Genomic DNA, 20,810 nt, shown 5'->3' on the forward strand with positions numbered 1-20,810 from the left:
GAAAGCACACGGACGGCGGGCAGGCATGAGGACTGGCCAGGGCCCGTCTCCTCTCCCGGGTGACGCGCCCCGGGCTTAGCACCCGAAGTCCCACAGTCCTGGATGGCGTGGGCGGCGGGGCCCCAACTTTGCCGGCACCGCTGACAGCAGGTGCTTTCACACCTCAGGACAGTCTCGCTGCAGTGGGCTGGCTTGAAAGCGTGGGGAGATTCTACAAACAGCCCCAAACTCCACTCCGAAGGGGATTACACTGTCCACTTCTCGTGCCTTTCTCCCGAATGCTCGCTTTTCAAGGCGTCCGGTTGTCCATCAAACTTCTGTGTTCTTTGGTGAGACGGAGGCGAGTTCAGGAGACTCACCGGGCGCCGGGCAGATGCACAGAGTGGGTCAGGGAGGAGTTACCTGCACGTTCCGTGCAGCGGGGCCCCCCCTCCTTCGCTCCCCCCAAAGGAACGTTTCCCTGCATCTCGTTAAAAACCTTGGCTCCGCGCTGGGTTTTGTGCTTGCCCTTGGCGCAGGCAGTGGCTCTGCCCGGCGTTCCTCACCCCTGTTCCCGGCGTCAGGACCGCCGGTAACTCGGGTCGTGCTGTTCGCAGGAGAATTCGCACAACCACAGCGACTGCACGGAGAACTTCAAGCAGCAGATGCTGTACAAGGAGGACAAAGCCCAGGTGCCCTTGGAGTCCGATTCCGTGGAGTTCAACAACGCCATCAGCTACGTGAACAAGATTAAGACCCGTTTTCTCGACCACCCGGAGATCTATAGGTCGTTCTTGGAGATCTTGCACACTTACCAGGTGAGCGGCCTCCAGTCACACTTCGCCGGCGTTCATGGCGCCGCATCCGAGGTGTTCACGTTGTCTGGTCTGAATTCGTCAAACCCTGTAAAATTCTGATCGGCTTTTTTTTTTTTTTTTTTTTTAACTGCGATACAGTATACGAACCTAAAACCCCCCACTTTAATCTTTTCTGAGTGTCCAGTTCATTGGCATTAACTGTGCAGCCATTACCCCCCTCCATTCCCAGAACCCTTTTCATCTTGCAAAACTGAGACTCTGTCCCCATTAAACACGAACTCCCCCAGCCCCTGGCTCCCACCATCCTGCTGTCTGTCTCTCTGAATTGGACGACTCCAGGGACCTCCTGTCATAAGTGGGATCATAACGGTATTTGTCCTTTGGTGTCCAGCTTCTTTCATTCACCATGATGTCCTAAAGGTCCGTCCACGTTGTAGCCTATGTCAGAATCTCCTTCCTTTTTCAGGCCGAAGACTGTTTCGTGGCCTTGACACCCCAGTTGTGTTTATCCATCCGTCCATTGATGGCCACTTGGCCTGCTCCCGTGTTTTGGCTGTTGTGAATATGATACTGCTGTGAACGTGGGCAGACCAGTACCTGTCGGAGTCCTGTTTAGTTACGATTTGATTTGATTTTTAATTTTTCTCAAGATTTTAGGTAATCTCTGCACCCAACATAGCACTTGAATTCAGAACCCCGAGGTCAAGAGTCATGTGCTCTACTGACTGAACCAGCCAGGCGCCCCCCGTTAGGATTTTAATGTGCTCTTTGAGGCACTTCTGCATCCAAGAAGTACTAGGAAGCACCTAATACAGGGATTTAAAAAGGACCTAAGAAGCTGGTCTTCTTTTTATAAGAAGGCTTCTCGATTGTTGTGACAACACAGCTACCCTTTATTTATGCTAATTGCCAGCAAGTTCTGTGCATGGCCTGGGGCGACAGAGATAAGTGGTTGCTGCTTGGTTCGGTCTGGAAGGGGAAACTTAGAGCTCTGCGGGGTGGAGAAAAAAAAGAAGTGTGTGGGAGGAGGCCTGGGGTTCATGGTTGCCAACCCTGGACGGGGGTGGGGGGGTAGTAGGGGTCAGGAGGGGGAGATTCAGGTTGAATTTGACACACCAGTCAGAACCATCAGGCAGCTGAGTGTAGACAAAGGGTGGACTGTCTCGAAGCCAGGAAGGTCTGTGGAGTGCAGTCACAGGGGTCAGATCAGATAGAGGGCTTCAGGGGACCTGAGGGCTGGGAGGGAAATGTCAAGGCCACTTGATGGGAGGGCTCACTCCCCTTAGAGCCACGGAGCAGGAATGTCATGCTGTGCACTCTAGGGAGCCCCAGCACCGCCACCTTTGTTCTGTCACGTCCTTGGGGATCAAGTTGACAGGGACTTATTTCTTTTTTTTTTTTTTTCAACGTTTATTTATTTTTGGGACAGAGAGAGACAGAGCATGAACGGGCGAGGGGCAGAGAGAGAGGGAGACACAGAATTGGAAACAGGCTCCAGGCTCTGAGCCATCAGCCCAGAGCCCGACGCGGGGCTCGAACTCACGGACCGCGAGATCGTGACCTGGCTGAAGTCGGACGCTTAACCGACTGCGCCACCCAGGCTCCCCAGACAGGGACTTATTTCTAATGGCTGTCCTGAGTTCTGCTTGCTGTTTCCGCCCCTCCCGACCCTGGTCCCCTCCAGTCTTCATCTTGTCGCTTTAAGCTCCAGGTCGGGCCGTCTTCCTTCAACCATTGGGGTCTTTGTGACTCCGGGTGGACAGGCCCCTCATCCTCGAAGTCCCTTCCCTTCAAGGTCCGGCCTTAGCTCCACGCTCCCCTCCCCCCTGCGCGGCAAAACACGCCCCTTCGCCCTTGGGAGGGGAGAGGGCTCATCACTCACCTTGTACTTCCCCAGCCTCTGGTTGAGGACACGCAAGGGTGGAGGCCAAATCGTTGATGGCACGACTGTGCCCCGCTCTCATTCCGTCCACACTCCTACACAAGCCCCATCCCTGGCCAGGGCTCAGGCTGTGTCGTGCGGTGGGACCAGGACAAAATCGTGCAGAGCTATTCTCCAGAGCGAGGGGGCCCAGCGCGGGGCACCCCGGGGTGTCAGCAGGATGGCAGGCCGCACTCCTGTCTCCTGGTGGTGGCGGTCACGGGCTCAGTCGGCCGGTTAGTTCTCTGTTCCTTGAGTCATCCCTCTGTCTCCTCCACAGCGGGATGCCTGAATGTCACAGCCTGGGGGGCCTCGTTCCTTGGCTAACGACTCATTTTCCCTTTCCCGAAAATCGGCAGAAGGAGCAGCTGAGCACGAAGGGCCGGCCATTCCGAGGCATGTCCGAGGAGGAGGTGTTCACCGAGGTGGCCAATCTCTTCCGGGGCCAGGAGGACCTGCTGTCCGAGTTTGGACAGTTCCTGCCTGAAGCCAAGCGCTCCCTGGTGAGTACAGAGTGTCCACTGTGACCCGAGGGCCACCTTCTTCTCAGCCGGGACCCTGTTTCTCAGGGCAGCCCTGAAGACCAGGCCAGCCTTACCCGCCCCCTCCCCACCCCGCCCGGGACACACTGGCTTCCCCCAGAAGCCACACAGCGTGCAGACACCCATGGGCTCCCCGTTCAGGCTCACGTCCACATCCTGCTGGGGCAGGTCCTGCTGTGGAGACCTGCCTGCAACCGGTGCCCAATGGGCAGGTGCAGGTGGGGGCAGTCCAAGGCAGCGTGGGGAACGGGGGGCACAGAGGGCGAGGAGGGGCTTGGGAGCGGAGGGCAGGCGCGTAGACCGCATCCTCGGCCTTTCCCCCCCCTGCCGTGGCCCGAGGCCCGCCGGGCTGCCCTTGCCACATCCTTTTCATTTTATTTTCTGTGAACGTAAGGCTTTTTAAAACTTGAAGTGAAATTCACGTAACGTAAAATACACCATTTTGAAGCATTCGGTTCAGTGGCATTTGGTTCACAGTATTATTCAACCAGCACTTCTGTCCAGTTCCAGAGCATTTTCATCACCCCGAAGGAGACCCTGGGCCCCGGGCGCAGGCACTCCCCACTCCTCCTCGCCCAGCCCCCGGCACCCGCCAGGCTGCTTTCTGTCCCTGTAGATTGACCTATTCTGGACGTTTCGGGTAAAGGAGATCACATGTGACGTGGTCTTTAGTGTCTGGCTTCCACTCAGCGTGACATCCCCGAGGTTCATCCACGTCATGACATGCGCCCAACCCTCGTTCCTCGTTATGGCTGAGTCATACTCCTTTGTGTGGACGGACTGCATTTGCTGTATCCCTTCCGCCGTTAGTGGACATCTGGGTTGTTTTCTTTTAGGGGATTGTGAGTGACGCTGCTGTGAACGGGCATGTGCAGGGACTGATTTGAGTCCCCGATTTCCGTTCTTTGGGGTCTATACCAAGGAGTGGAATTGCTGAGTCATACGGAGACTCTATGTTTAACTTTTTAAGGAGCTGCCAAAACTGTTCCACAGCAGCTGCACCGTTTTACATTCTCGCCGGCCGAGCACTTCACCTCGTCCCCAGCACTTGGTGGTTTTTGTTTCGTTTTGTTTAAAAATGTTTTTTTCTAACATTTATTTATTTTTGAGAGACAGAGCGAAACAGAGCACGGGCTGGGGAGGGGCGGAGAGAGGGAGACACAGAATCCAAAGCAGGCTCCAGGCTCTGGGATGTCAGGCCAGAGCCCGACGCAGAGCTCGATTCAGCAGAGCTGAATCTGTTTATTAGCTTTATTTTTTATTTATTTTTAAAAGCTGATTTTGTTTTTGAGAGAGAACATGCAGGTGGGGGAGAGGCAGAGAGAGAAAGGGAGAGAGAGGATCCCCAGCAGGCTCCACACTGTCAGCACAGAGCCTGACACAGGGCTGGAACCCGTGAATCGTGAGATCGTAACCTGAGGTGAAATCAAGAGTGGGATGTTTAACCGACTGAGCCACGCTGTTTGTTAGCTTTAATAGTCTTGTGTCTTCACTAGGAATTTTTATGTACGTGATACCATGCCATCTGCTGATACGGTTTTCCTTCTTTTCCAATTTGGGTGCCTTTTATTTCTTTTTCTTGGCCTAATTGTTGTGTTGAACAGAAGTGGGAGCAGGCGTCCCTGCCTTGGTGCTGACCTTAGAGGGGAGGCTTTCCGGCTTTCAACGGAGTGTGCTGGGAGCTTTGGGCTTGTCGTAAATGCCTGTCATCAGATTGAAGAAATGCTTTTCTATTCCTAGTTTGTTGACTGTTCCGTTTCCTCTTTTTGTTCCCTGCTTTGGACGTTGAGTTGGGGCGCGAGCACACAAGCGTGCCCACTGCTCCCCCTCCCCCCTGCCCCATCTTAGGGCATCACCACCTCTCCAGGGTCCCGCTTCTAAATGAAGATGTGGTGGGGGGTGAGGCAGGGCTGGGGGCAGCAGTCTCGAGTCGGGGGCTTGGTGGGATGGGCACAGGAGTCTGGGTTTGGATGCCATCAACATTCTAGGTAGAATCGCATGGCCTCCCAGTGTCCATGAGTGCTGTCCCTAAGTTGGGATACCACCCAGAAACACTTCCTGACTCAAAGTCCCAGAAGCTCTGTTCCTGTCAAGTCGGGAGCTGTAGCCTGTTCTTCCAACCTTCCTGGAGCCTTGGGCGCGCTCAGAGGCTGGAGGGCCGGGCCGGGCCCTGGGAGCACACAGTCTGGGCCGAGACACTGGCTCGGCCTCCACAGGGGGGCTTGAGCCAGCCGCGTCACCTCCTGCGCCTCGTTTCCTTGTGTCTCACGTGGGGATGATGGCCTTCCTGCTCAGATGCAGATTGGCAAGCTATCAAGTGCTTTGCGCTCAGCCCGGGACACACGCGGTACCCCAGAAAGAGCAGCTCTCGTTGTTCAGGGAAGGCGGGCGTGGGACCCAGACGGATTATCCCCCACCCTCTCCCAGCGCCAGCGTCCCCCCAGAGTGTCCGCCCAGGCGCCGGGCCTCCCTCTGCCCCGCCAGGACCAGCCTGCCACCCGGCCTGTGGGAGGCCCCTGGGGAGTACCCGGGGAGGGCTGAGCAGAGCCCCCTGGGGACAGGGAGCTCCCCTCTCCCAGAGGCTCTCAGCTGAGCCCACCTCCTCGTGTCCCCACCCTCGTGTGCGCTCTCGGCCCTGCGTGTCTCTCTGAAGCGCCACAGCCCATGGCCCTCCTCAGGCGGGCCCCCTTTTCCCACACAAGGCCCCCCGCGGTGCTGCGCGCGCCCTTGTGTTGGTGCGCCTGGGGTGCAGCTGTGCGCACTTGGGCCCCGGTAGCTGGGGCTCAGTGCTGCCGCCCGCCAGCTGGCCCCGACCCACCCCCTCCTGTGGCACACTCGGTGGACTGTCGTGCTTTCGGATCGGGATCTCACACCTGGGCTCCAGCCTGTGTGGTGGCAGCTCTCGTCCCGGGCCCTGCCCTTGCTGGGGGCAGCGCAGAGGACAGGGGCAGCCCATCCTCGGGGCAGAGGTGCCTGGCCGAGTCCCAGGCCCGCTTTCGCGGTCCTGGCAGAGATCAGGGGGCCAGGCACGTCCCCTTTCTCAAGAGCGCCCTGCCTGGACAGGAGCTGGAGGTGCAGCACTGGGGGAGGGACCCTAGCAGGTCCTTGGGGCTGTGAGCCCTGCCTCTGCAGGAAGTTGGGAAAGCGGGCGCGGAGCCCCCCTCTGCTAGAGTTGTGGGGGTGGGGTGCACAGCAGACACGTGGTGACTCACAAACAGGCGGTCCGAACTCTGCAGGCCTGCAGCAGGCACAGCCTTACTTTCCCCTTGAGGTTTCAGTCTTGGTCCTGGGTCCTCAGTGCTGCGTGGGGCCGGCCTAGCCTTGTTCTCCGATTGCCATGGCCGCGCGCCCCCTGCTGGGCACCGTTGAGCATTTGTGAAGCTGGACGCTGACAAAGCCCGCCCTGGAAGAGTCAGCGTCTCCCTCCCCAAAAGCACCTGCCCACACAGTTTCTTTAAATAGCATCTGTTATCAATTCAGCAGAGGGTTTTTTTTGTGTTTATTGATCAGAGCGTCTTGTACATTTTAACAGATTGAATGAATTTTTTTTTAAACTATTAAAAGCACCCACATACAATCTGTTGTATAATTTGATCTTTTATTCACCATCCTTTATGTTAGTTTTTGAATTTCCATTAAGACTGCAGGAAAAAGAAACCAAAGATGAAATTCGATACTGTGCTAATTAAACGTGACCGCTTGGCCTAAGAGGGGTCAACAAACTTCTTTTTTTTAATGTTTGTTTATTTTGAGAGAGAGCAGGAGCAGAGGAGGGGCAGAGAGAGAGAGAGGGAGAGGGAAAAACTCCCAAGCAGGCTCCGTGCTGTCAGCACAGAGCCCAACGTGGGGCTCGATCCCACAAACCCTGAGATCGTGACCTGAGAGTCCGGTGCTTAACCCACTGAGCCACCCAGGTGCCCCAACAAACGTTTTATGAAGAGCCAGATAGTAAGTGTCTTAGGCTTTGCAGGCCAGTGGGTCTCTGTCGCAAAGACTCGGCTCTGTCCTTATGGCCGGAAAGCAACTTTGGATGCTCTGTAAACCAGTGGGCGTGGCTACGTGCCAGTAAAACTTTGTTTGCAAAAACAGGCCCAGCATGGGTAATATGTCAGCCCCTGGCCAAAGTGTCTTTGGGGGTCCATCCGGCTCACACGTTCGTGATTGGGCACTCATAACTAAAAAGTAAGAACTGTCTGAAATATTAGAGAAACTCGATAATACCGAGCTTGTCTTCTGGCTGGGGAAGCCTGGCTGGGCGAGCGGTGGGTTTCCCTGTCAGGCCCCTGGTCCCACTCGGCACATCACGGCGTCACCCGGCCGCCTCCTTTAGGAATCGGTGCTTGCACCTGTTCTAGCATCTACAACAAGAAATAGCGGTTGAAGGTGGTTCTTTCGAGTAGCTTTGAATCTCTAGAAAACTGTTCTCCAGAGAAGTGTAATCAATCCCCTAAGGGCCAACTTTTGCCTATAATTAAATGATGGGTCTTTAATAGGATCGGTATAATTATTATGGTAAAAGTCACACGTGTTCATGAGAAAACCAAGCGTTAATGAGAACGTCAGTAAACTTCCCCTTCCCTGTCTCAGTTTCTAAGTCATTCTCTTCAGAGTTACGTACTCACAAATGTCTTACATTATCTTTCTAGAAGTTTCCTACACGTGCAAACGAATGTTTATTCTTCGATAAAAACTAAACATCCGCTTGTTTATTCTGCCCCTACATTTTTTTTTCTTGTTTATGTAAGAACGTATCAGGTATACCTGTCCCCAGCAGGGACACAGAGGACATGGACACAGAGTTCACTGGTATCTGATAGTTCCTGGCTATTTTGTTTGGCTACATCACACCTTGCTCACCCAGCCCACACTTCAGGCCAAGAGTACTCCTCCCTTCAGGTCGTGTCTCCACGTCCCAGGTTCGGTGGCGGGGTGGGACCTGGGACGTGGTGGGGTGACTGCGGGGTGCCTCTCTGGCCCAGCACGCATCTTGCAGAAAACCTTGTGGCCTGTCTGCCTCCCCAGCGTCTGCTCCGCTCTCCGCCACGTGCACATAGATGCAAATCCTGAACCGTTCTTCCGGAACTGTTTTTTGTAAATATGGCCGACACCCTGTAGACACCCCTCTTGTGAGGAGCATCCCTGCCTATGAAGCGTAGAACCTGGAAGGACCAGTGACAAGCCCATTGCTGCGTGCTGACTCTCCTCAAGACGTGTTTTCTCACTCGTAGAGAAGAATACAGACTCGGCTGGAAGCCCCCGCCCCCCGCCCCCCTCCCCCGCAGGTGCCCTGGTAGCCGCTAGCTGCTTCCTCTTACTGCCAAGGCTGGTACATGCCAGTGTCCCCACCTGAAATGCTCTTCCTTTCTATGGGGCACTCAGACATGCAGGACATCCCCGTTGTCAGTGGTCTGTTGGGTGCACCCAACTCTGGTGTCTCCCTGCTGTGCCCTCCTGCACCTGTCAGGACCCTCATCCATCATGGCCTTTCCTGCACCTTCACCATGTTAAGATTACGATGATTTGGGTGCACGGTCTCTCCCCTAGTAAACGTGAGCATCTTGAGGCTGGAGTCGTCTTGCCTGCAGACGGGGCCCCTGGCCTGTGGCAGGCGGCATTCACTGGGGCCGTGGGCCGAGCCAAAGGTGGTTCCACGCACTCAGACCTGCCAAGAGCCAGTCCCGAAGGACCCAGCACTAATCGCCTCCTGTGTTTGTGTTTTTAGTTCACAGGAAATGGACCATGCGAAATGAACAGCGTCCAGAAGAGTGAGCATGAGAAGAATCTGGAACACAGCAAAAAGCGCTCTCGGCCCTCACTCCTCCGTCCGGTGTCTGCACCAGCCAAGGTAACCGTCACCTTTGCACACAGGTGTCCACACATGTGGGCACCCGACAGCCTGGTCCTCGGGAGTAGATGGCCTCGGGAGCAATATGCAGAGGCTCCGAGCAGCAGACCCTGGGAATGGACCCTGGTCTGACTGGAATTCATCAGCTGTGGGACCTTAGGATGTCAGCTCACTCCTAAGGTGGCTGTTTACCTGTTACCCCTGCCTCACGGGATTGGTATGAGGAGTGTTACCTTTTCCAGTGGAAATAGGATGTACTGCTCAATCTGCTCCTTTTCGCCATAATGGCTCTTTCATAGGCAGGGCCACCATGTGCGGTTGTGCAGGTCGGTCACTGCACAAGAAGCCCGCTGAGAAGTGAGAGAGGCTGAGATCCAGCTCCTGTCGCACTCATTACCTGTGATGGCGATTTTCTATTTCCATCACATTTTGTGCATTTACTAGTTGGCTTTCTACTGTAAGGAAGAGCTTTTTCTTCATCCCCATTTATCGGGTTACCTATACCAGCATGGACCCTGAGTTATAACCCATGATTTTCCTTGTTTATCTTGGCATCTAAACTGTCTCAGATATGGCCAGTGGGGCCCCTTCAAGCTGGCTTCTGTGTCCTCTGGACATATCCCCAGCATTGGGAGATGATTTTGTAGGGTCTGCAACGCCTCAAGAGTGCAGCCAAGTTCTGGTCTAAGTCCAGTTTAGAGACAGAAGTCTTCACAGAGATTTAAAACCCAAGCGTCTTGGGGCATCTGGGTGGCTCAGTCGGTTAAGCGCCCAACTCTTGATTTCGGCTCGGGTCATGATCTCACGGTTCGTGGGTTTGAGCCCCGTGTGGGGCTCCGCGTTGACTGTGCAGAGCCTGCTTGGGATTCTGTCTGTTCCTTCCCCACATGCGTGCTCTCTCTCAAAATAAATTAAAAACAATTTTTTTTTTTTTTAAACCCGGGCTGATCCAAGAGATTGGATCATCCTGTCTTCTTCCCGTCCCCTTGCCCCCACCATCACAGCCCACAGGACAAAACAGGCAGGGGAGAGGGTTCTGATACTGTGTCCAGGGGCACGTCTCCCTTGCTGTTCCAATTTTGTGATGCTCCCGCCTGGCATCAAAAGCCCTAAACTGCCGAGATTTAGATCCCAGATTGTGGGCAGGGCGGTTGTGACCGTCACCCTTCGCCAGGCCACGGAGGCTGAGGTGGGTGGTCCTGAGAATTCCTCCACAGGGGTCCGGGGCAGACCTCCCCCAGCACCTCATGACGGTTGCTGTCGGGAGAGCTCAGTGTTGCCGATGTGGCAACTCTGACAAAGATGCACGGAGCCTTCACGGCACGGGATTTCTCTCCACAGAAGAAAATGAAACTCCGAGGTACCAAAGACCTGTCCATCGCTGCCGTGGGCAAGTATGGCACGCTGCAGGAGTTCTCCTTCTTTGACAAGGTGAGCCGTCGAGGCCAGCCTCCCCCAGCTCGGACGTGCAGGGTGGGAGCCCCGGGGAAGGAAGCTGGGAGGGTGGGGAGCTGCTGGGGCCGGCCCGGGAGAAGGGGCCGGCACCCAGCTTCCACAGCAGAGGGGGCGTGGGCAGGAGGCAGCAGGGCTCGGAGCCCCAGCAGGCTTGAGGACGCACGTCCGCCCCTCCTGAGCTCTATGGCTTTCCTAAAGCAAGGATGGTCCCGTGGTTCCCCCGTCGGGGTCGGTGGCAGGAGCCAGCGACATGGCCCCGTGCACGCACTGTCCACGCCACGTTATCAGTGGCACGCAGAGCATTGCCCTGCGGCCCGCGGCCGTCCCTCAAGGTCACGCCTGCGTTGGTGACTCTGCGCTCACCGAGCGGTGTCTGAGCCGAGCGAGGGGAGGGGTGAGGGTGGGGCCTGGCCCTCCGGGGCCCCCTGACCCCCTCTCCCCACAGGTTCGCAGGGTGCTGAAGAGCCAGGAGGTCTACGAGAACTTCCTTCGCTGCATCGCACTCTTCAACCAGGAGCTCGTGTCCGGCTCTGAGCTCCTCCAGCTCGTCAGCCCGTTTCTCGGGTGAGTGACGCTTCCCGGGGCTTCCCACGCGGTGTGTTTCCGGAAACTCCGTCCACCCTGCCATTGGTCATCGCTTTTGAGAAAGAATGAAGCCTTTTTTTTTTTTTTAATTTGGTTTTCAATCGCAAGGGTCGTAGTGGTCGTAGGTGGAGCTGCAGTCGAGGAAAGAACACAGGTCCTGGGCGCTGTTCGCCCGTGGCGGCATCTGTGGTCACGTGACAACCAGGATGTTGATTCTCGCCCAGTCCACCCATCTCTTCAGGGTTTCCTGTTTCTAGTGTGTGTGCACGTGCGTGTTGATACAGCTCCGTCACCTGGGAAGCCTCGTGTGTCCGCCGCAGTCAAGGTGCGGAATGGCTCAGACCCACAGGGGTGCTTGTGTTGACCTCGATACCCTCACCTGTGTCCCTCCTACACGCCACCCCAGTCTCGGCCCCAACCCCCTGGCAACCCCTAACCTACACTCCACCTGTAGACCTTCCACAACAGAAGTGTGTAAATGGAATTATACCGTAGGTAACCTTCGGGTGATTGGGTTTTCATCACCCAGCATAAATCCCCTAGAGATTCACTTGCTACGTGCTTTTAAAAACTACCAATCAGAAATTTCGAAGAAGGATGAAAGGGCCACCCAGCATCCCGGCTGTCCAGAGAGAAGCCCTGTTAGCGGGTCAGCGGCCTGCTTCCAGCATCCCCCGCTGCTGCAGGTGTGGGCAGACCCTTGAGGCTGGGGCAGCCGCTGGAGGGCAGAGATGTTCTAGGAGGTGAGTGCATGTGCCCAGTTTGTGCACAGTGTGCTTTCTTGCCTCCTCACCAGCTCTGTCCCATCGGGCGAGTGTCCCAGCCAGTCTGAGCCTGCTCTCCATTTATAGAGGTCCCGCACGGTCTTGGAGCGCTCCAAGTGGGCTGGACGCGTAAGACCTTCGAAGTCGTGTCTGGAGCATGGCGAGCGCACATTATACGTGACCCACAGTATCTTAGCGCTAAAGACGTCCCCAGGGACAGGTGCCTCCTGAGCCCTTTACTGTGAATTTAAAAAATGTTTTTAATTTTTTTTGAGACAGAGACAGAGCATGAGCAAGGGAGGGGCAGAGAGAGAGAGGGAGACCCAGGATCCCAAGCAGGCTCCAGGCTCTGAGCTGTCAGCACGAGCCCGATGCAAGGCTGGAACTCACGACCAAGAGATCATGACCTGAGCTGAAGTCGGATGCTTAACCAACTGAGCCACCCAGGCGCCCCGAAAAAATGTTTTTAATTTTTAAAAAAGTGTATAAACTTAAAGCACAGATCCAGGAAACCACGTGACGGATGACTCCATGAGTCATGAATCATTTTTAGCCAAAGCCCCTTGTGCCCACCACCCAGGATACAAGTGGGCCTGGGCCGGCCCCCAGGAGCCCCTCTGTGTGCCATCCCATCATGCTCTCTGCCCCTTCAAAAGCATCACTGGGGAGTGAGCACCTCCCTACGCTACGGATGGCACAGGAACCACCAAGCACACGGCTCAGTCTCGCCCCTTTGTCTGGGTTTGGTCTCCTGATTCGTCCTGCGAGTCCCTCCCCCTTTTGTCCTTACTGTTGCGGTGTTGGTGCCCCCACACCTTGGGTGGGTTTTGCCACCTGCACCTTCACAGTCCCATCCCCCACGTCCCTCTGTCTATCCGGAGGTGGTGTCTGAGTTCTTTTTATGGTTCATTCATTTACTTATGTGTTCACTGGGGGTTGCAAAAGAGAAAATCTCAATAGTATTTCCCACCTTTTGGCGACCCAGAGTAGATGCTTGGTTTCTCCCTTTATTGTGGTGTCAGGGTGATGAGTCACATTCTTGTCTCATCGGGACCAGTTAGGGACCAATTCTTTTTTTTCTTTTTAAGCATCATGTGGACTCCCGGACACATTAGATGTGTTTCTGTATATTTTAAAGATGGAGAAGCTGAGGCCCAGAATGACTACCTCTCACTTTCCTCAGAGACCAGCTCCTCAGAGAGAGCTTTGCCATGGTGACTGATGGGTCTGGCGTGGACCAGCCCGGCAGCTGGCCCTTGATTCATCCTCTCCCTCTGGTTATGAGCGTGGCCGTTGTTTCCCATAAGTAGCATCATACCGTCAGGCTGGGCTGCAGCACCCTTTTTTGTTTTTAAATTCAGTATTTCCTGGGCAGTGTCAGCGGTCAGTGTCAGACAGGAGCGTACGTGATCATCTTTAGCGACTGCGTAATGTTCCCTTATTTGTATGTAGTGTGGTTTTCTCAGCAGGGTCTGTAACAGACATCGGTCTCCAGTTTCTTTCTGTAATCGGTGCTGAGATCATGGCTCCGTAGGTTGGGATACCCAAAGGTCAAGTTAGGGTCGTCAGGAGGTGCTTCCTTGGTGATTCTGAGAGAGGGTACCCACGTCAGGGTGACCCGTTCGCTTGGGTTAACTTTCCCAGGCTGGTAAAGCTGTGGTAACACTTTGAAAAACGGCCCAGAGCAGTGGTTACTTACACCATTTCGGCCATACCGTGCCTGGCTTTTTATATGGACTTGGACTGCCTGCTCACTCCCACGGAAGCATGTCTGTGAGCTCAGAATCCAGTGCTCTGAGCCTGGTTCCTGGCCGGGCAGTGGGCGCTGTTGTTGGAAAGACGAAGTGCCGTGACGAGCGAGGGGCCCCTGGAGGCCTGTGTGGGGCGGGGAATGCCGCACGTGGCCTTGGCCTGCCCAGCTGGGCACGTCACCAGCCCCCAGTCCGAAGTGGGCCTCTGCTTCCTACCAGCGGAGCGAGAGTTTCTTTGTTCGCCAAATGGCCAAACCTACTTCCTGCAGTTGTCGGCGGGATTAAGGGAGAAGAATGAAGGACCTCAGAATTTGAGGTACTGAGCAGGTGGGCAGCGTTGGGTCGGGGTCCGCTGTTCCCACATCCGCGTGCTGAGAGCGGCGTGGGGGCAGCAGGCCTCTCTGATTGCTCGCCTTGACGTGAGGCCCGGCTGGGCGAGCATTCACCTCGACAGGGCCTCTCTTGCGTTGTGAGCCTCGGTGTGGGTTTGCACACCCACAGGCAGCCATGCTCGGGGGCCCAGAGATCTGCCACCTGGTGATGGCACAGCCTTAGTCGGGGCCGGAGTGGGGTGTGCTGGAGTGACCGTTTCCCCTTCCGAGCGTTCGTAGTTTTTGCTTATGCCGACTGCAGCCTCCGGTGTCCTCTGCACTGGTTTTGCGGATGTTTTCCATCCCTGTGTTTCCATTTGCTTGTGTGTTTTCCTTGTGAGCTGAGTTGGCATGGAGTCCTTACAGCTGGGGCACAGTGGACGGCCGTCTCAGGAGAGGAGGGCATGGGTCACGAAGGAAGGAAGCTGCCAGAAGGCAGGTCACCATGCCACCTGTCAAAGTAACTATCCTTTTGGTAGGATTTCATACTCATTTAATCACAGATCCAGGTGACGTTGGGGGCCAGTTGTGTTCAGATCTTCCCTTTGCACAGCCATTACGTTACAACTCATGTGAACTTGTCTACGGAGGGATCCTTTCCTGGGAGGGATCGCCCTAGGGGAGGGTTCTCCCTCAGGGAGGAAGGCTCTGGAGCAGGGGTTGGCAGACTTTTATCTGTCTGGGGCCAGGGGTGGCACTACGGAACTCTGGCATTGTGCAAAAGCAGCCACAGACAATACTAAGCAATGGACACAATGATGTACCCATAAAACTTTATTTGCAAGGATGGGCACGGACAGCTTGCCAATAGTTCACCGACCCCAGGCCTGATGCCCAACCTCTTCCGGTTAAAGAACATCATCACTGAGGCGCCTGGGTGGCTCAGTGGGATAAGCATCCAACTCTGGATTTTGGCTCAGGTCACAATCTCATGGTTTGTGAGATTGAGCCCCATGTGGGGCTCCGCACTCAGTGTGGAGATTCTCTCCCTCTCTGCCCCTTCCCCCGTGCACGTGCGGGCGTGCTCTCTCTCTCTCGCTCTCTTTCAAATAAATACAATTTAAAGAACATCACTAACCCCAGCTTCTGCCAGTCTAAGTTGTCTATTCCAGCATGTTTCAAGGCTCTCCTGTTAGTGGCGGGACCTGGCTGGTGACAAAGGGGTGGGAGGGAGATTTACTCACCATTTGAGGGCATTGCACACATCTGGTGCTTGGTTCCGCCTTTCGCCACTCCTCTCTGACCACCTTTAGCAGGTGTCTACATGAAGCCATTCTGAAATCTCCAGGTCCCTCTCAGAAAGCCCCCCCCCCCCCCGGCCCCGGAATCCAACTTACTCTTTGTCTTTCTTTCTGAAGGAAATTTCCAGAACTCTTTGCACAGTTCAAGTCCTTCCTGGGGGTAAAGGAGCTGTCATTCGCCCCGCCCATGAGCGACAGATCCGGGGATGGAATCAGCCGGGAAATTGACTACGCGTCTTGCAAACGCATTGGATCCAGCTACCGAGCGCTCCCCAAAACCTACCAGCAGCCCAAGTGCAGTGGGAGGACGGCCATCTGCAAGGAGGTAGTGCCACAGTAACAGCCATCACCCCCATGCTTTACAGAAAAGACCTGAGTGTCGACCCCCTAAATACTGAATGATGGGTGGTGCTGGGGTGTGGCCAGACAAAATGCCTGCACTGAGAGGATGGTTTCTTCTCCTGCTGGTGGTTTTGGCACACCGTGGAACAGACGATGCTGGCGTAGGCTTTGGCATGTTCTTCTGTCGTTTAGACTTAGCGTTTCTTTCCTGCCGTCAGCCTGCTCTGTCCCAGGTTCGCTGTGCTTGGTATGTTCCATTTAGCTTGACCATTGAGTACTTTTTCAGGGTTAGTAGACAAGAGTGTTCCTCTGTTTCCATAATTCAAGAGTGCTTGCTGGATTTCAGGATATGTAGCCCAGGAGTCAGTAAACTAAAATCCGGCCCACGCCTGTGTTTGTAAATAAAGTTTTGTTGGCGCATAGACATGCCCGTTCATGTACATAGCGCCTGTGACTGCCATTAGCAGGACAGAGGCAGAGTTGAGTAGTCCTGACAGACGGGGTGGCCTGCCAAACCTAAAATGTTTCGTATCTGGCCCTTTACAGAGAACATTTGCCAACCCCTGCAATAGTACGATTTGTTTACTTGACCAAAGTCACGTTTTCTCTTAAAATCACTTTCAAATTAATGTTGCCATTTGTATGATAAAGTGGTTTCCTGTGAAATCAGGATTCCATTCCTCGTCTCCATTATCTTTTACCCTGGACGACGTAGTAAACCGTCCTGGCCGCCGAGGCCTGCCGCACTGGGCACACAGCGTTTCCTCTCGGTGCAGGTGCTGAATGACACCTGGGTCTCCTTCCCCTCCTGGTCAGAGGACTCCACTTTCGTCAGTTCCAAGAAGACCCCCTACGAGGAGCAGCTGCACCGCTGTGAGGACGAGCGTTTCGAGGTGTGTGTGCTGGCCCCCCGGGCCGTGGGTCCTGGCCAGGGTCAGGGAGGCGCGGGGTGGCGCCTTCCTCCCCAGCTCCGCTTTAGTCTGTCCTCCTCCCTCTCCACCCTGGGAGGCGTCGTGATCCTCCCCACCCTCCTTCCGAGTAGCAGGGATTCCAGCGCTTTCCAGCAGGGGGCAGCACCTGAAAGTGTCCTTTTTCTGCCCCGTCGGCCTTCCCGCCGGTTAGGAAATGGTACCGTTCCTTTTCATTTTAAATACATGCTTATTTGAATTTAATTAATTAACTCTAATTTTTTTCATTGAAATGCTTGTTGAGATCGTTGTGTATTTACGTGCAGCAAGCGATCCGGATACCCTCCTCCCAGTGGTCGCCGCTTGTAAAATCTCTGGCACAGCGTCACAGCCAGGAGGTTGACACTGGCACACCCGGAGGCCTCATTCCCGTCCCCACCGTTGAGCTTGTATTTGTGTGTGTGCACACGCGTATGTGGGCACGTGTGTTTAGCTCCGGGTGGGGGTCTCCCCCGTGGAGGTTCCCGTATTCCCCGCCACCGCTGAGATACTCTGCTGCTCCCCCACCGCCGCGATCTGTCGCGCTGCTCTGGATGGCCCTACCCGCCTCCTTCCCCCACCCTGTGCTTGACCCCTGGCAACCACTGACCCGTCTTCCAGCTCTGGCACTTTTTCCTAAGGGGAATCACCCAGGGTGTGACCTTTGGGGACTGGCTCCCCGTCAGCACGTGCCCCGGAGAGTCGTGCGGGGGGGCTGCGTACGCAGTGAGTCCTTCCTTTTTATTGCCTGTGATGCCCCTGAAGGGGGTCAGCCTGGGAACCGCTTCCCTCTTCTCATGGGTCCACCCGTGTTCTAGCCGCGGGATGTTCACGCGGTGGTAAGAGGCCCACGAGTCCTGTTGCGAGAGCACCTGGCTCCCACCATTGCCGGGGTCGCGCCCCAGCCGCGTGACCCGCTGTGCGTGCTCCGGGCCCCTGGAGCTGCGTCGGCGCTGCCGCTTCCTGGTTTTCGTCATCCTCCCTCGGAGACGTGGAGGTTTATTAGTTCTGTCTAAGCATCGCTTCTGCTGACCCACGCCTGTCCCTGGGGCCCTGCTGCGCTGCCCCCCACGCCCCCGACAGCCCACCCCTGCCTTCCTTTCCATAGTTAGATGTCGTCCTGGAGACCAACCTGGCCACGATCCGGGTGTTGGAAAGTGTGCAGAAGAAGCTTTCCCGGATGGCGCCTGAGGACCAGGAGAAGTTCCGGCTGGACGACTGTCTGGGGGGCACGTCGGAGGTGATCCAGCGCCGTGCCATCCACCGTATTTATGGCGACAAGGCTCCCGAGATCATCGAGAGCCTCAAGAAGAACCCTGTCACTGCAGTCCCTGTCGTCCTGAAAAGGTGCCCTCCCGATTCTGGCTGTCCCGCCTGCTACAAGCAGGTTCCCTGGAGCCCGTTAGTGCTCTTTGTCCCCGGTGTGATTGGGGGGGGGGGGGGAGCGGGGCCCCAGGCTGGCTTGCGGTGGTTTCCAGCCTTTTCTTCATTTCCCCGTTCCGCTCTTGAGCGAAAACCACAACTGGGAATAATTGTGTCCTTCTAGAACTTTCCACCAAGCACATAATCATCAAAACGAGAAAAGGAGCTATTTTAAAGCACAAATAGGATTGTCCTATGGCAGGGCTTGCCTTTTACATAGTAGTACATTTTGGAAAACTTTCTGACCTGGTGAACAGGTTATTAATTAAATGGCTGCCCTTGGCCAGATGCTGTGCTCGGCCCTGGGGTTGCAGAGCTGAGCGAGGCTGACAGAGCCCCTTCTCTTGGGGCTTGCAGTCAAGCAAGAGAGCCCAGTAGTTAACCTAGCAACTACCCAGAGTGTGGTCAGGGCCATGGGCCAGGACAGGGAGGAGGTGCTAGGGCAGCGATATTTCGAAACCACAAAAGCAGCCACGTTGCTTCTACAGAGCCCGTGCTCCCCGCCTTCCTCTTTTCTTCAGCACAGAACCCACTGCCCAGGCCAGGGGCTGGCTGTCCCGAGTTAGGAACGCACCCGGCTGGATCTGTGGGTGGCTGCCAGGCTGCCCGTGCAGGGGTGACGGGTGGGTGCCCCTGGTTGTCCCCATGCTGAGCTCCTCTGACCCCACAGGCTGAAGGCCAAGGAGGAGGAGTGGCGGGAGGCCCAGCAGGGCTTCAACAAGATCTGGCGGGAGCAGTACGAGAAGGCATATCTCAAGTCCCTGGACCATCAGGCCGTGAACTTCAAACAGAACGACACCAAGGCCCTCCGCTCCAAGAGCTTGCTCAATGAGATCGAGAGTGTCTATGACGAGGTGAGGCCCTCCGCCCAGGTCTGAGCCAGCAAGTGGTCCTGCCCCTCCGCTCCCGGCCCTCCCGGTCTCAGGCAGGCAGCTGGGTCTCGGTGCCTCTGTTTCCCCAGCGTCACCCTGGCTTTGTAGGGCTAGAATGGATGCTTCTGTGGCACTCAGCCTGGAGCTAGTCCGGGGGGAGGATTGTAGCAGTTCTGCCGTTGCTGGCAAAGGGCTCTCCCCTCCCCTCCTTCCCTCCCCTCCCCTCCTTCCCTCCCCTCCCCTCCTTCCTTCCCCTTCCCTCCTTCCTTACCCACTGGGCCTTGCTCGACCTTCCTTCAGGCAAATGATAACAGCGGCTTTCCTTTCTCTGCTGCCAGCTGTGTGCCAGGCACAGGTAGACCCTAAGAAGGAACGTTCCATCGAACTCGTACAGACTTTATGATGCAGTACCATTATCTTCCTGGTCTTAGCAGTGAGGAAACTGAGGCACGAGAGGTGGCCACTTGCCAAAGCCAGCCACAGGAGTCCAGGCCCTAGGGCTCCGCCTCTAGCCGCTGCCCTGTGCCTTTTTGCCAGCTCTGGTACATTCAGGCTCATGGGGCCTGCACCACAGAACTGAGGCAGGGCTGAGCTCCAGGCTTTGAGGATTTAGGCATCAAAAACACTCGTGCAGGGAGTGAGTGACTTGGCGAGAGCCTGTGATCGAAGCCCCTTCTGTCCTGCCTGCCTCCCCTGGGCTACCCTTGGCCCTGTAGGGCCCACCTGCAGGTCATCTGGTCTCTTTGCTCTGATCCTTGAGTGGGTCCTTAAGGCCTGAGAACACCGCGCCCCCCCCCCCCCCCCGCCCCAGCAGGGTGCACGGTTCATCATCAGAATGAGAATTGACGAGGTGACACGTGAGATGAACCTCAGTCACCACAGAGTTCCTTCGCTCTTTCCCTGGGGGCTGAGGGAAAAGGAGCCCAGCGCTCTGTGTGGGACCCGAGGTTGGCCCACCAGCCTGGCAGGCTCCGCATGCCGCAGGCCCTTCGTGTGTAGGGAGGTCGGCCCCTCGCTGCATTGTGGCTTAGTAGAGACCAGTTCTGTATTCCACACGTGGAGCTTGCGCTGAGAAAAGGAGTTAAAAAGATTTTCCAGGGCATCTGGGGCACAGATGCGAGAGGGACTCCAAAAGCAGCAGGAGGAAGGAGGTCCCATCAGAGCCGGGAGACGGGCTGAGTGTCCGCACCACCCGTGTGCCAGCTCCCAGGACTCCCGCCAGCACGGAGGGAAGGAGAGCTCGGGCTGCTGCACAGTTCAGTGTCCCTAAGGGAGCCTGACCTCTGGTGGACACATGGGGCGCCCACCCCAGAAAGCCACGGTCCTGGCCCGACCCGTTTTCTGTTGGTCACTTGCTCTGTGGTGGTTCAGGGAGCCCCTTCAGTGCTACACCCTGGACTGCTCACCCAGAGGTGAGGATCCATGCTCACTTTTTCCTTTTTTTTAATTTTTTTATTTTTTAACATTTTTATTTTTGAGAGAGAGAGCGGGCGTGTGCGCCTGTGGGGGAGGGGCAGAGAGGGAGACACAGAATCAGAAGCAGGTTCCAGGCTCTGAGCTGTCAGCACAGATCCCGGTGTGGGGCTCGAACCCATGAATCACGGGATCATGACCTGAGCTGGAGTCGGATGCTTAACTGACTGAGCCACTCAAGCCACCCCCAGGCTCACTTTTTCTGAGAGCCTGGGTTCATCGGCCTTGGGGCTGGGGCTGGGTGCTGCCCAGGAGAGCACGTCGTTGGGGGCTGACATCAGCAGGCAGCTCGAGGCAGTCTGGACAAAGTGTGACCGTCTTCAGGTTTGCAGGAAGAAAAGTCGTTAGCTGGATAAAGACTGAGGGAAGGAGTGAGCCCAGGGCTTTGGTTTTCCGGGGCAAAAGAGCAGAGGGGCACGTTCAAAGGTTCTGCGCACAGCAGGAGCTCAGCACCCCTGAGGCAACGAAAGAGGCTGGGGGTG

The 20,810-nt window shown here is 55.9% G+C and overlaps 1 protein-coding gene across 6 annotated transcripts in view; it reads left to right on the top strand.

Moving 5' to 3' along the window:
* The window catches only part of SIN3B (SIN3 transcription regulator family member B), a 37,701-nt gene that overhangs the window by 8,717 nt on the left and 8,174 nt on the right, over positions 1–20,810 (top strand). For 5 of the 6 annotated variants that reach the window (XM_023246897.2, XM_045047870.1, XM_045047883.1 and 2 more), the window contains exons 4-12: positions 597–797; positions 3,078–3,221; positions 8,983–9,105; positions 10,447–10,536; positions 11,006–11,124; positions 15,390–15,597; positions 16,391–16,507; positions 17,670–17,908; positions 18,654–18,837. In XM_023246897.2, the coding sequence (XP_023102665.1) occupies positions 597–797; positions 3,078–3,221; positions 8,983–9,105; positions 10,447–10,536; positions 11,006–11,124; positions 15,390–15,597; positions 16,391–16,507; positions 17,670–17,908; positions 18,654–18,837 (1,425 nt within the window). The remainder of the gene's footprint in view (positions 1–596; positions 798–3,077; positions 3,222–8,982; positions 9,106–10,446; positions 10,537–11,005; positions 11,125–15,389; positions 15,598–16,390; positions 16,508–17,669; positions 17,909–18,653; positions 18,838–20,810) is intronic. The other variant, XM_045047867.1, reaches the window with a different exon arrangement.

The sequence above is a fragment of the Felis catus genome, chromosome A2 (genome assembly GCF_018350175.1).
Source record: "Felis catus isolate Fca126 chromosome A2, F.catus_Fca126_mat1.0, whole genome shotgun sequence".
In the NCBI taxonomy this organism is placed as follows: Eukaryota; Metazoa; Chordata; class Mammalia; order Carnivora; family Felidae; genus Felis; species Felis catus.